At 45.1% G+C, this 15,476-nt stretch overlaps 1 protein-coding gene across 1 annotated transcript; it reads left to right on the top strand.

The window, feature by feature from the left end:
* The first annotated feature begins 811 nt into the window (after positions 1-811).
* On the top strand, positions 812-1,507 carry LOC119284602. The gene has a single exon (XM_037563739.1). The coding sequence runs from the start codon at positions 901-903 to the stop codon at positions 1,270-1,272; it is 372 nt and encodes a 123-aa protein (XP_037419636.1). The 5' UTR covers positions 812-900; the 3' UTR covers positions 1,273-1,507.
* Positions 1,508-15,476: the final 13,969 nt, after the last annotated feature.

The following is a 15,476-nucleotide window of genomic DNA, read 5'->3' on the forward strand; positions in this document are numbered from 1 at the left end:
GCCCAGGCGTGACAATAGATCATCATGAAGAAAAGACATACAACGCGGCAGGTACATGGACGTACAAAAATTCGACTGAAGCTTAATTAAACTTCAGTCGGATGTTAAATAGACAGTCCCATAAAAAATACGAGTGTGTGCAAAAATGTGTGGAAGTGTTCAGCTTTTACCGCAAGAAAATACGAAGGTGCTTTGTGCAAAAATGTGTGCCATCACTCATTGACAGATAGAGCCCTACACACAGATACGTCTGCATACGCGTTTTATGATCGTATCTGCATGCTTAAATCAAGCTAAGTGACTATAATTCCGTATTTTTAAAGTTGTAGCATTAAACTGAACATGTGAAGGCGTGTTATCCGCACCGCGTACTCGGGCGCGCGCGATGGCGATGCAACGCGCAACGGGGGCACGTCACAATCGTCACAACCCACGGCCACGCGCTCGGCATCGTCGTGCCCGTGTGGCCGTGACGAACAGCCCACCACTCCGTCCCAGCGCAAACACCGCGTGTCTCCACAGCCTACACGTCTCGACAACCACTTGACGAGTTATCACGGTGAGCTCTCCAGCCGGCGGGGCCAAGTCAGAGACGAGATCGACGGAGAAGAGGAAAAAGGAAGAAGGATAGAGAAACACGGACGAGTGGCGGACAGAGGGAGCTGGTCCAGGACGCGGCCCCCGCCTGTCCCTTTCCATGACCCCCTGTCCTGCGCCGCCTGGCCCGGTCCAACGGCTACCCCGAGACACCCAGCTCCAACCTCCAACGGCTCGACCCGCCCACGATCCCGTCTCCCAGTATAAACCACCTCGCCGCGCCCTCCCACGGAACCCACTCCCACGCCCACCCCCAACGCGTCCACAGAAGCACAGGAGTCGTCCAAGAAAGAAGCACTCGCCATGGCCGGCTGCTGCATCTTCCTCCGGCGGCCGTCGACCGCGTCCGCCTACCGCCTCGGGTACCACTCCCTCGACGGCGACCAGGAGGCCGCCGGCCCGCCCCCGCCCCCGGCGACGGTGACGGTGGTGGTCGGGAAGGAGCGGCGGGTGTTCGCGGTGGACCAGCTGGTGCTCGACACCTACCCGTTCCGGGTGCTCCTGGAGACGGCGGCCAGGAAGGAGGAGCGCAGGGGCAAGGCCCTCTTCGTGGACGTGGACGCCATCCTCTTCGAGCACATCCTCTGGCTCGCCGGCTGCCACGACCGCTCCGCCGTCTCCCTTCTCCAGCCCGACCTCCAGGACATCATCGACTTCTACTCCCAGGACGCCTGAAGACCATCATCTCATCACATTCTTTGTTGTTCAGTCTACCCATTCTTTTATTTTTCTTCCTCTTCTTTTCCAGATGCTAGTGTGCATAATGTTCAGATCATCTGTTATAAGTTACGACAGTGAGATGAAAAATACTATAGTAAATTATAGAAAGAATAAATCTCTTGGTCGCTACTGAACCTCGATGCATAGCAGCTGTCTTCCTAGTTGCTGGCACGCACGTCCTTCATCTGAACATTTTGATCTCCTGTTCTTTTTCCACCATCTCCAACGCGTCTGCATGTCACAACGCGCTTACTTGTACTGCTCACTTTCACTCGGTCCGGCAAGAACATGTCAACTGTCCACTGCTTGCTCAGAAGCCGGGCCACCATGATATATGTTACTCTCTGAAGTCTGAAAAAATGGTGACACAACACGTCGAACAGCTTGACCACTTCGCTGCCATGATCTTGGCGATGGAACCATAGTCGCGTTGCCGACCACGGGACAGCGACATGCCGAGTTTTATAAACCCAGCACGATTGGTGGGTGCCTAACGAGACAAAATGCAGCGCTACTTCCAGGCAAGAACATCCGTTGGTGTGTGTGTGTGCGCACCGGACTCCAGCTTTTTGTTTTTGTTTTTTTACCATGCAATGATGCTTAAGGTTGAAGCAATATAGAGATAATCAGGAAGCAAATAACATGAGCATGTGCATACACGTTGGTTTACTATTGAAGCAGAGAATGGAAAGAATTTTTCAGCATGTTTTGTTTATTTTATTATTTGTTGAAGAAGCACCTAATGAAAACTTATGAAGCTTCACAAAACTATGTAGGAAGCAAGTAATGAACTGCGTACATAACACAAAGGCACAAATGTCGAAAGATGATCTTTTATATTTGTTGCATAATATAAAGTTTTTTTATGGGTGCATAATTTAAAGTTTGTACGAATCCATATATGTTGCACCGCTATTTTCATGTGAAGCAACAAAATTACAAGTAAACTGAAAAACTACTACTGAAGCATAGGCGTGATTCAAGGGTGCAGTTAGGGCATGTACAATGGTTGATAAGATAGTTTTATCTTAGATCTTGCATGTAATTAAGAGATGACACAAAAAGATGTCTACAATGGGTCATTTCTTAGCCTTATCTTCATAACTAGTTATTCCTAAAAACATGGTGACACATATTGTGCTAAGATATCATCTCTTGTCTTATCTTAAATAAGAGAAGACAAGCCTTTTCTTATGAGTTCTCTCTCCTCCACCTCATTATTTATCCTACGTGACACTCCTAAGATAGCACCATTGTACATGCCCTTACCAAAACTACTGAAGCATAGGCATAATTCAAGGTTGCAGTTACCAATAGGAAGCAATAGGCACGGTGCATTTATATGGAAGCAGAATAGAAGGTCCACGTCCTGAGCACTAATAAACTTGTAATTAACTTGCTAGGTTCTCTCAAATCTAACGGTGGTAGGCTGGTCCATGCTGGTCTGATGGGGCGCTAGGATCAGTAGTCTGATCCCTAGCGGTGCCCTCCTTCCTTTTCATGAGAAACCTTTTTTTCTTGAGACAATCTCACAAAGCCTTTAGTCGCATTTTTTTTATTTTAGAGAAAAGCCTTTAGTCGCATGAGCTTTTTTTTAGGGGAAAGCCAATTTATTAATCAAAGTCCACACGAGGTGGGATACAAACTTGGTCATGGGGTTGGCCAAGCCACACATGACGTCCCTTCGAAAGGGAAAGAGCAAATCTTGCTAGTTTATGAGCTTCTACATTAACTACCAGACTTTCAAAAATGAAATTACAAGAAAAAGGAATGGCTCTAGTCTTGATCTCCGCCACAATAGCTCCATATGGACCCTGGCTCCCTTTGGAAATATCCTCGATGACTTGCCTGCAATCAGAGGAAACAATGAATCGATGTAGACCAAGATCTTGGGCCAAGGCAATTGCTTCCCTACATGCGATGGCTTCTAGTGTTGCTGGGTCACAAACGCCAGCAATTATCAGAGCTAAGCTGCCTAGGTAGGCTCCTTGGGTGTTCCGGCATATAGCTGCTGCCGGCCCGCCTCTGTCGGTGCGAACCGCTGCGTCGACATGGATCTTTGCATAATTGGCAGGTGGGGTGCTTGGTCTTGGAGCTGCTTGATGTACCCTTGGTGCAGTATTTGGTGTTGGTTTAGTCACCCGTACTTGGTCTAGATCAACGATGAAGCGATTTATGAATGCATGTGTAGCATGGGTGAAAGATCGTGGATGTATTACTTGCCTGCTGAGTTTCGTGCTGTAGATGAGGAAGGGGAGGTGGCTTAGCTGGATTTTGGCCCTAAAAACACGATATTCGAGAAGCCAAAAGAACCAGTAACGCATCTGAAACCATTATATCTCAGAGGTCATATCAATGGGTCGCCGCTCACTCGGATGCTTGTTGATGGTGGTGCTGTGGTAAATCTTATGCCCTATTCGGTCTTCGAGAAATTGGGTTTGCCTGATGAAGAATTGATCAAGACCAATATGGTGCTTAACGGGTTTGAAGGCAAAGAGAAAACTGAAGCCAAAGGTGTGATGTATGTGGAGCTTACAGTCGGAAGCAAAACTTTGGCTACTACATTCTTTGTCGCCGAGGTGCAAGGTAACTACAACGTCATACTAGGCCATGATTGGGTTCATGCAAACCAGTGCGTGCCATCCACTATGCACCAGTTTTTGATTCAGTGGGTTGATGATGAAGTGGAAGTCATTCATGCGGATAACTCGGCATGTGTTGCTTTGGCCGATGCGTCGGTGGATTGGCAACATCCCAATTCTACTTGCTTGACGGGACGTGACTTATCAGAGTTTGATTTTCTCAGCGCAACCAAGAATGGTTTTGTGCCCGTCTCTTTAAAGCCGACTGAATGCAATCGGCTCCAAGGTATGATATGTTTAAATGGATTCTAGCTCTGAGTGGTTACAAAAACGTCTTGTGAAATATCGGTCCAGCGAGAACGATATGTATGAGTCTATAGAGGAGTTGGATGACATGGATAAACTTGGACAAGGTTTTACGTTGGCCGATCCATTAGAAGAGGTAGATATTGGAGATGGTTCAGTCACTCGACCGACATTTATAAACAAAAATTTGAAAGCCGATTGTAAAGCTAAGTTAATCGAGCTATTGAAAGAATATGTTTGTTGCTTTGCATGGGAATATCATGAGATGCCAGGGTTAAGCAGAGAGCTAGTGGAGCATCGGTTGCCTATAAAGGCCGGTTTTAGACCTTATAAACAGTCGGCCAGAAAATTTAATCCGAAAACATATGACCGGATCAAGGAAGAGATCGGTCGACTGCTTGAAGCTAATTTCATTCGACCTTGCAGGTACGCCGAGTGGATTTCTAACATTGTCCCAGTGGAGAAGAAAGGATCCGGCAAGTTGAGAGTGTGCATTGATTTCAGAGATTTGAATAGGGCTACACCCAAAGATGAGTATCCTATGCCAATAGCCGATATGCTTATTAATGATGCTTCTGGGCATAAGGTTATTAGCTTTCTAGATGGTAATGCCGGATACAATCAAATTTTTATGGCCAAAGAGGACATGTACAAGACTGCTTTTCGATGCCCTGGTTTCGTTGGTTTATTCGAGTGGACAGTGATGACATTCGGATTAAAAAATGCTGGAGCCACATATCAAAGGGCTATGAATTTGATTTTCCATGATTTACTCGGTATCATACTTGAAATTTATATTGATGATATTGTTGTCAAATCGGATGCTTTTGAATCTCACTTGGCCGATTTGCGTTTAGCTTTTGAAAGAATGAAAAAGTATGGACTGAAGATGGATCCTTTGAAGTGTGCTTTTGGCGTGTCAGCTGGCAAGTTTTTGGGTTTCATTATTCATGAAGATGGCATAGAGATTGATCCCAAAAAGATAGAGGCTATACAGAAAGTGGAGGCTCCAACATGCAAGAGAGATATGCAAAAGTTCCTTGGCAAGGTCAACTATTTGACAAGGTCCATAGCTAATCTGTTAGGGAAAGTTGATGCATTTACTCCTATCCTTCGGTTAAAGGATGATGCTGATTTCACTTGGGGGGCAAAACAACAAGAAGCATTTGATATGATCAAGAATTATTTGTGCACTCCTCCGGTGATGAGAGCACCCAAGCATAGGGAACCCTTCAGACTTTACATTGCAGCAGAGGAAGAAGTTATTGGTGCTGTTCTAACTCGAGAGACCGAAGGAAAAGAGCATGCCATCACTTATTTGAGCCGCCGCTTATTGGACGCACAGACAAGGTATACATTTATTGAGAAATTATGTCTATGCTTATATTATGCTTGCACAAAACTAAGACATTATTTAGTGTCGAGTGCTTGTGTAGTAGCTTGTCAAACTGATGTCATTAAATACATGTTGCATAGGCCAATTCTTAGTGGTAGAATTGGCAAGTGGGCTTATGCTTTGATTGAATATGATTTGGCTTATGAATCTCTAAAGTCCATGAAAGGCCAAATTGTTGCTAATTTCATTATTGAACATCGGATTAATGACAAGCATGATGTTGATATGAACCTTATTTCATTAGTACCATGGATATTATACTTTGATGGGTCAGTTTGTAGCAATGGCCAAGGTGTTGGTATTGTTTATATATCTCCTCATGGTGCTGTTTTTGAAGCCTCATGCCGCTTAGAATATTTTTGCACAAACAATCAAGCCGAATATGAAGCATTGTTATTCGGCCTAGAGATGTTACTTGCTATAGGTGTTACACATATTGATGCTTATGGTGATTCGTTACTAGTGGTACAGCAAATATCCAAAGTCTTTCAGTGTTTGGACGAATCACTTAATGTTTATCTTGATAAATGTCTAGATATAATCTCTACTTTGGATTGTTTTAGCATTGCACATATATCTAGACATGACAACTGGAAAGCAAATGAGTTGGCACAACAAGCATCTGGATACCATGTTGATCATGGCATGTTTCATATTTCTCAAAATCCGATGTCTTGTCTTACCAGTATAGAAGAGGCCGAACCAGAACCCACTAATTCGGTCATTAACAAAAAATCTAGTGCAGGTGACAATTCCGACTGGAGGAAGCCCATTGTTGCTTACTTGCGTAATCCGAGTGAAAGGGTGGACATGGCTGTTCGGCGTATGGCTTTTAAATATACTATGAGGGATGATGATCTTTATCGCCGAACAGTTGATGATGTTCTTTTAAAGTGCTTGGATGAGGACCAAGCAAGAGTTGCTATGGGAGAGGTACATGAAGGCATTTGTGGTACTCACCAGTCGGCTCCCAAGATGAAATGGTTATTACGACGTGCTGGGTTTTATTGGCCGACCATGATTAATGATTGCTTCAGATATTATAAAGGGTGTGAAGCTTGTCAAAAATTTGGCGATATTCAATTGGCTCCCGCTGCTATGTTGCATCCTATTATCAAGCCGTGGCCTTTTAGAGGATGGGGTTTAGACTTTATTGGGCAAATCCATCCGTCTTCTTCAAAGGGGCATCGGTTCGTATTGGTGGCAACTGATTATTTCACTAAGTGGTCTGAAGCAGTACCTCTTAAGAACATGACGCATACGGAGGTAATTAAATTCATAATCGAGCACATTATTCATAGATTCGGTATTCCTCAAACGTTAACTACAGATCAAGGTTCATCTTTTATGTCACACCAAGTTAGAGAGTTTGCCGAATCTTATAACATAAAGTTGCTCAATTCCTCCCCATATTATGCCCAAGCTAATGGACAAGCTGAGTCTAGCAATAAAATTTTAATCAAGCTCATCAAGAAGAAGATTGAGGATAATCCAAGGAGATGGCATGACTTGTTGTCTGAGGCATTATGGGCACATAGAATCTCAAGGCATGGTGCTACGAAAGTGACTCCGTATGAGCTAGTATATGGTCAGGAGGCTGTTTTACCAGTGGAAGTAAATTTGAATGCTTTGAGAATAGCCAAACAAAATGATTTATCGGCAATAGACTTCTATAACTTGATGATGGACAACATTGATGAGGTTGCTGATAAACGTTTGGCTGCTTTGAATGCCATAGAGAGAGATAAGTTGAGGGTGGCAAGGGCTTACAATAAGAAAGTCAAGTTGAAGAATTTTCAAGTTGGTGACCTCGTCTGGAAAGTGATTCTACCGATTGGTTCAAGAGATAGAAAATTCGGGAAGTGGTCTCCAAGTTGGGAAGGTCCTTTTAGGATTACAAGAGTTGTTCCCGGAAATTCATATTTGGTGGAATCAATACAAGGGGCATTTTTACCTCGAGCTCTCAATGGCAAATATTTGAAGAAGTACCACCCGAGTGTGTGGCGGGAAGCCTAAGTAGGCAATGGCCGATATACGATTATCGCCCTTGGCACAAACATGGCTGATACATAATTATCGCCCTGAGAAGAATAGATGGCCGATGGAGTGTTGACATCGTCCTTAGAACAAACATGGTGCAAATTATTTTTCGGAATGCAAGCTTTGCCGAAAAACAGGGGGGCCTGTGTTGACACCTGATTTTGGCACAATGCAGAATGCAATGGAGATGGCCTCAAATGACAAAATATTCTAAATGAGAAATTTCACATTGCCAAGTGGAACAACTTTGATGTTTGGACCATAATCATTCGGCATCATATCAAAGACCAAAACTACACTCAGATTGTCATGTAGGTGTTCTGAGTGCTTTTTGGTCAAGTACGTCTCCAGGACAATCTCGGATGAAGGAATGCTCTACGTGAATTGTCTTCGTCTCGTCAAATCGGTCGATTTTGATATAAAAATCATCTCAATCCGAGTTCGTATGCAAAAGTTAGAGCTATCTGAATGCAGCCCTGTCAAGAGGCGAAATATGACGCGGAAGACCAGACATGTCTTGGCAAGTGTCTGATGTACTGCGTGAGTGTTTTGGCCCAGAAGATGGCCTCAAATCGGAAAACGTTCAACACGAAAGTTTTTCGTCTTGTCAAAACGGTCAACTTTGCTTTCGGACACATTTTCATCCGAGGTCGTTTACTGCCTCAAAAACCTTGCCGGGGAAAGCTTGCCGCCGTGAACAGTAACCTTGCCGGGGAAAGCTTGCCGCCGTGAACAGTAACCTTGCCGGGGGAGATCTTGCCGCCGTGAACAGTAACCTGCCGGGGAAAGCTTGCCGCCGTGAACAGTAACCTTGCCGGGAAAGCTTGCTGCCGTGAACAGTAGAAACTGTCGAGACCAATCCGACCAGATGCTGAAGATGGGCTCAAATACTTATCTAGATGGCTTCAGATGAAGAAGTGTTCAACACAGGAGTTGTTCGTAATGTCGAAACGGTCAACTTTGCTTTTGGAGTCATCATCATCCGACGTAGTATACGACCTGCAGAGACACTGCAAGAGTCGGACGGTCCAGTCAGCTACATGAACAAGTCCGACTCGAAATTAGAGATGACCCCGTGGAGTATTCAAGATGGCCTTATTTGGAAAAGTGATCAACATACGGATTGTTGGCCTCGTCGAAGCACACATAATTGATATTTGAACCTTCTCCATCGGAAGTCATACGCAGATTCCACAGCCCACGCAAGGGGCAAGACAGAAGATTGGACCAGATTCGGGCTGAATCCGAGTGGGACCAGAACTAGGATTCTAGGACGTGAATTGATGTAATTTTCTTGTAAGGAAAGCCTAGATAAATCCTTTGCTTGTAAGGGAAGTCCAGCCGCCTCTTATATATGTTGGGGGTGACGGCCGATTGAAACAACACACAATCGGAAAAATCAATATACTACTTTTTCATCTACGTTTTATCTCTCCACCGTTTTTCTATCTCGTTCTTCGCTGTTCTTCGTGTTTGAGAGCTGCGAATCCCGAGGCTCTAGGGGCGAGCAAATCGACCTAGGGCAGCCCATAGCCGCCGCACTCCCTGACGGGGTCCCTCCCGGGGGTGTGGGGTTTTCGGGTCTGCAAAAGCGCCCGTCGACTGTCTTGCGTATCGCGCTGTCGGTCGGGTCTCCTTCGACGTGAGCTGTGGTGCATCACCCCCAGCGTCGAGGGTACACGTGATGTGTTCGTGTGTCAACAGGTTGTATGAGATCTTCCTCTTGACGCAAGACCATGGAAACATACCTAACCCCAAAAAGAACTCTCACGTAGACCATGGGTTAGTACACAAAGCGTAATGGACAATGCTTACCATACCATGGGATCACTTGATCCCTCTCGGTACTTCTTCTACGCTTTGTGAGTTGATCAACTTGATTCACTCTTGACTTAGTCTTGATCAACATTGAATCTTTCCAACTCTCTTCATTTGGATGATGTCTTGAAGGTAAACATGAATGATCACACAATATTCTTCTTCAAGACATGCTTGCAATAAGCTCAACTCACACATGACCAATATTTGGATAATTCCTTGAAAAGCACTTTGGCCATCTCAACTCACACATGACCAATCTTTGGATAATTCCTTGAAAAGCACTTTGGCCATCTCATAAACACCTTGAAACCAACACATGGACTTCAAGACAATCCTATGGACAAAACCTTCAAATATAACTCAAGGCAACCATTAGTCCATAGAGATTGTCATCAATTACCAAAACCAAACATGGGGGCACCACATGTTCTTTCAATGGGGAGTTTGGAAGATCGCCTCATGTATCGCCTTTCTTCTGGACGACCAGATCGCCCATAATGTTACCGTCAGGAGGACAAACTTTTCGTGAGAGAGAGTGTCGAGTAGATTGAATAACCAGCTCTTAGCTCTCATCTCAGTAGACGCAACCAAAGAACAGGCAAGTTCCTCGTCTACCAGAGCCCACGTGCATCTGGAACAGTACATTCCAGGAGGGAGTGGCGCCACGAATCTTTAGCCCCGCAGAAGCCGCATGTGCTCGAAGTTGACATGTTGCGATGCGCCCTCACATCCTCAGTTGGTAGAGATTGCTTGGCCAGTCTCCACAGAAACATACGGACTTTTGAAGGAACTCAACTTTCCACAATGTTTTCCATGAACCCTCTTCCATGCGAGAAGATGAGGGCCCGGCTGATCCATATAGCCATGCTTCTCTCCTTTGCTTGATTGTTACTAGCATATTATATGCAGACTTTACTGAAAATTGGCCCCGTCTCTCATGAGCCCAGCTCCAGAAATCTGGGACATTCATAGTACATAAAGGGATACTAGAAATCACCTTTGCATCAAAACTCAGGAACGTGGCATTTAGCTTATTCATATCCCATGAGGCCGAAGTGGCGTCCATTAGTTCTGAGACCATCAAAGGAGGATTTGCGTTGATGCAGCCATATGGTCTCATCATTTCCTCTCTGGGCAACCAATTATCCTCCCATATGTTTGTGCTTTCCCCATTACTGATACGTTTGATCAGGCCAAGTTTGAGTGTGTCGCACCCCTCAACTATAGCCCTCCATATCTGACTAGGGTGGCCCCCTAGAGTTGCATCGAGGATGGTTGACTGTGGATAATAGATGCTCTTCAGTAACCGTGCACATAGCGACTCCGGGTGTTGGAGTAGGCGCCAGGCCTATCTTGCTAACATTGCCAAATTAAAAGGTTCAAAATCTTTGAACCCCAAACCTTGTTGGAAATATGCCCTAGAGGCAATAATAAATTGGTTATTATTATATTTCCTTGTTCATGATAATTGTTTATTATCCATGCTAGAATTGTATTGATAGGAAACTCAGATACATGTGTGGATACATAGACAACACCATGTCCCTAGTAAGCCTCTAGTTGACTAGCTCGTTGATCAATAGATGGTTACGGTTTCCTGACCATGGACATTGGATGTCGTTGATAACGGGATCACATCATTAGGAGAATGATGTGATGGACAAGACCCAATCCTAAGCCTAGCACAAGATCGTGTAGTTCGTATGCTAAAGCTTTTCTAATGTCAAGTATCATTTCCTTAGACCATGAGATTGTGCAACTCCCGGATAACGTAGGAGTGCTTTGGGTGTGCCAAACGTCACAACGTAACTAGGTGGCTATAAAGGTACACTACAGGTATCTCCAAAAGTGTCTGTTGGGTTGGCACGAATCGAGACTGGGATTTGTCACTCCGTGTAAATGGAGAGGTATCTCTGGGCCCACTCGGTAGGACATCATCATAATGTGCACAATGTGATCAAGGAGTTGATCACGGAATGATGTGTTACAGAATGAGTAAAGAGACTTGCCGGTAACGAGATTGAACAAGGTATCAGGATACCGACGATCGAATCTCGGGCAAGTATCGTACCGATAGACAAAGGGAATTGTATACGGGATTGACTGAATCCGCGACATCGTGGTTCATCCGATGAGATCATCGTGGAACATGTGGGAGCCAACATGGGTATCCAGATCCCGCTGTTGGTTATTGACCGGAGAGTTATCTCGGTTATGTCTGCATGGTTCCCGAACCCGTAGGGTTTACACACTTAAGGTTCGATGACGCTAGGGTTATAGGGAATAGATATACGTGGTTACCGAATGTTGTTCGGAGTCCCAGATGAGATCCCGGACGCCACGAGGAGTTCCGGAATGGTCCGGAGGTAAAGATTTATATATGGGAAGTCCTGTTTTGGTCGCCGGAAAAGTTTCGGGTTTTATCGGTAATGTACCGGGACCACCGGGAGGGTCCCGGTGGTCCACCAAGTGGGACCACCAGCCCTGGAGGGCTGCATGGGCCAAGTGTGGGAGGGGACCAGCCCCAGGTGGGCTGGTGCTCCCCCCACCAAGGCCCAAGGCGCAAGGGAGAGTGGAAGGGGGCAAACCCTAGGCTCAGATGGGCCTAAGGCCCACCTAGTGGTGCGCCCCCCTCTCTCCCCCCTTGGCCGCCCCCTAGATGGGATCTAGGGCTGGCCGCCACCCCTAGGGGTGGAAACCTAGGTGGGGGCGCAGCCCCTCCCCTCCCCCTATATATACTTGAGGTTTTGGGCTGCCATACACACGATTCAATCTCCTTCTTGGCGCAGCCCTACCCCTCTCCCTCCTCGTCTCTTGCGGTGCTTGGCGAAGCTCTGCTGGAGTACCACGCTCCTCCACCACTACCACGCCGTCGTGCTGCTGCTGGATGGATTCTTCCCAACCTCTCCTTCTCCCCTTGCTGGATCAAGGCGTAGGAGACGTCACCAGGCTGTATGTGTGTTGAACACGGAGGTGTCGTCCGTTCGGCACTAGGATCATCGGTGATTTGGATCACGACGAGTACGACTCCATCAACCCCGTTCACTTGAACGCTTCCGCTTAGCGATCTACAAGGGTATGTAGATGCACTCTCCTTCCCCTCGTTGCTAGATTACTCCATAGATTGATCTTGGTGATGCGTAGAAAATTTTGAATTTCTGCTACGTTCCCCAATAGTGGCATCATGAGCTAGGTCTATGCGTAGTTACTATGCACGAGTAGAACACAAAGTAGTTGTGGGCATCGATATTGTCAATTATCTTGCCGTTACTAGTCTTATCTTGATTCGGCGGCATCGTGGGATGAAGCGGCCCGGACCAACCTTACACGTACGCTTACGTGAGACCGGTTCCACAGACTGACATGCACTAGTTGCATAAGGTGGCTGGCGGGTGTCTGTCTCTCCCACTTTAGTCGGATCGAATTCGATGAACAGGGTCCTTATGGAGGGTAAATAGAAATTGGCAATTCACGTTGTGGTTTTGGCGTAGGTAAGAAACGTTCTTGCTAGAAACCTATAGCAGCCACGTAAAAACTTGCAACAACAATTAGAGGACGTCTAACTTGTTTTTGCAGCAAGTGTTTTGTGATGTGATATGGCCAAAGGATGTGATGAATGATATATATGTGATGTATGAGATCATGTTCTTGTAATAGGAATCACGACTTGCATGTCGATGAGTATGACAACCGGCAGGAGCCATAGGAGTTGTCTTTATTTTTTGTATGACCCGCGTGTCATTGAGAAACGCCATGTAAATTACTTTACTTTATTGCTAAACGTGTTAGCCATAGTAGTAGAAGTAATAGTTGGCGAGCAACTTCATGGAGACACGATTATGGAGATCATGATGATGGAGATCATGGTGTCATGCCGGTGACAAGATGATCATGGAGCCCCAAGATGGAGATCAAAGGAGCTATATGATATTGGCCATATCATGTCACTATTATTTGATTGCATGTGATGTTTATCATGTTTTTGCATCTTGTTTACTTAGAACGACGGTAGTAAATAAGATGATCCCTCATAATAATTTCAAGAAAGTGTTCCCCCTAACTGTGCACCGTTGCGACAGTTCGTTGTTTCGAAGCACCATGTGATGATCGGGTGTGATAGATTCCAACGTTCACATACAACGGGTGTAAGACAGATTTACACATGCAAACACTTAGGTTGACTTGACGAGCCTAGCATGTACAGACATGGCCTCGGAACACAGAAGACCGAAAGGTCGAACATGAGTCGTATAGAAGATATGATCAACATGAAGATGTTCACCGATGTTGACTAGTCCGTCTCACGTGATGATCGGACACGGCCTAGTTGACTCGGATCATGTAATCACTTAGATGACTAGAGGGATGTCTATCTGAGTGGGAGTTCATAAGATGAACTTAATTATCCTGAACATAGTCAAAAGGTCTTCGCAAATTATGTCGTGGCTCGCACTTCAGTTCTACTGTTTAGATATGTTCCTGGAGAAAATTTAGTTGAAAGTTGATAGTAGCAATTATGCGGACTAGGTCCGTAAACTAAGGATTGTCCTTATTGCTTCATAGAAGGCTTGTGTCCTTAATGCACTGCTTAGTGTGCTGAACCTCGAACGTCGTCTGTGGATGTTGCGAACATCTGACATACACATTTTGATAACTACGTGATAGTTCAGTTAAACGGTTTAGAGTTGAGGCACCGAAGACGTTTTGAAACGTCGCGAAACATATGAGATGTTTCGAGGGCTGAAATTGGGATTTCAGGCTTGTGCCCACGTCAAGAGGTATAAGACCTCCGACGATTTTCTTAGCCTGCAAACTAAGGGAGAAAAGCTCAATTGTTGAGCTTGTGCTCATATTGTCTGAGTACAACAATCATTTGAATCGAGTGGGAGTTGATCTTCCAGATGAGATAGTGATGTTTCTTCGAACTCATTACCACCAAGCTGCTAGAGCTTCGTGATGAACTATAATATATCAGGGACATATATGATGATCCTTGAGATATTCGCGATGTTTGACACCACAAAAGTAGAAATCAAGAAGGAGCATCAATTGTTGATGGTTGGTGAAACCACTAGTTTCAAGAGGGCAAGAAGGGATACTTCATGAAACGGCAAATCAGCTGCTGCTCTAGTAAAGAAACCCAAGGTTGAACCCAAACCCGAGACTAAGTGCTTCTGTAATAAGGGGAACAGCCACTGGAGCAGAATTACCCTAGATACTTGGTAGATGAGAAGGCTGGCAATGTCGATAGAAGTATATTGGATATACATTGTGTTAATGTGTACTTTGCTAGTACTCCTAGTAGCACCATGGTATTAGATACCGGTTCGGTTGATAAGTGTTAGTAAACTCGAAATAAAAGGTTGCGGAGTAAATGGAGACTAGCTAAAGGTGAGCTGGCGATATGTGTTGGAAGTTTTTCCCAAGCTTGATGTGATCAAGCATCGCACGCTCCCTCTACCATCGAGATTGGTGCTTGCATTGAGCATAGACATGATTGGATTATGTCTATCGCAATACGGTTATTCATTTAAGGAGAATAATGGTTACTCTGTTTATTTGAATAATACCTTCAATGGTCTTGCACCTAAAATGAATGGTTTATTGAATCTCGATCGTAGTGATACACATGTTCATGCCAAAAGATATAAGATAGTAATGATAGTACCACCTACTTGTGGCACTGCCACGTAAGTCATATCGGTATAAAACGCATGAAGAAGCTCCATGTCGATGGATCTTTGGGCTCACTCGTTTTTGAAAAGTTTGAGACATGCGAACCATGTCTATTGGTGTATATGCATGAAGAAACTCCATGCAAATGGACCGTTTGGACTCACTTGATTTTGAATCACTTGAGACATGCAAATCATACCACATGGGAAAGATGACTGAGAGCCTCGTTTTCAGTAAAATGGAACTAGAAAGCAACTTGTTGGAAGTAATACATTTTGATGTGTGCAGTCCAATGAGTGCTGAGGCGTGTAGTGGATATCGTTATGTTCTTACTTCAC

This window comes from Triticum dicoccoides, chromosome 4A (genome assembly GCF_002162155.2).
Source record: "Triticum dicoccoides isolate Atlit2015 ecotype Zavitan chromosome 4A, WEW_v2.0, whole genome shotgun sequence".
NCBI classification, from domain to species: Eukaryota; Viridiplantae; Streptophyta; class Magnoliopsida; order Poales; family Poaceae; genus Triticum; species Triticum dicoccoides.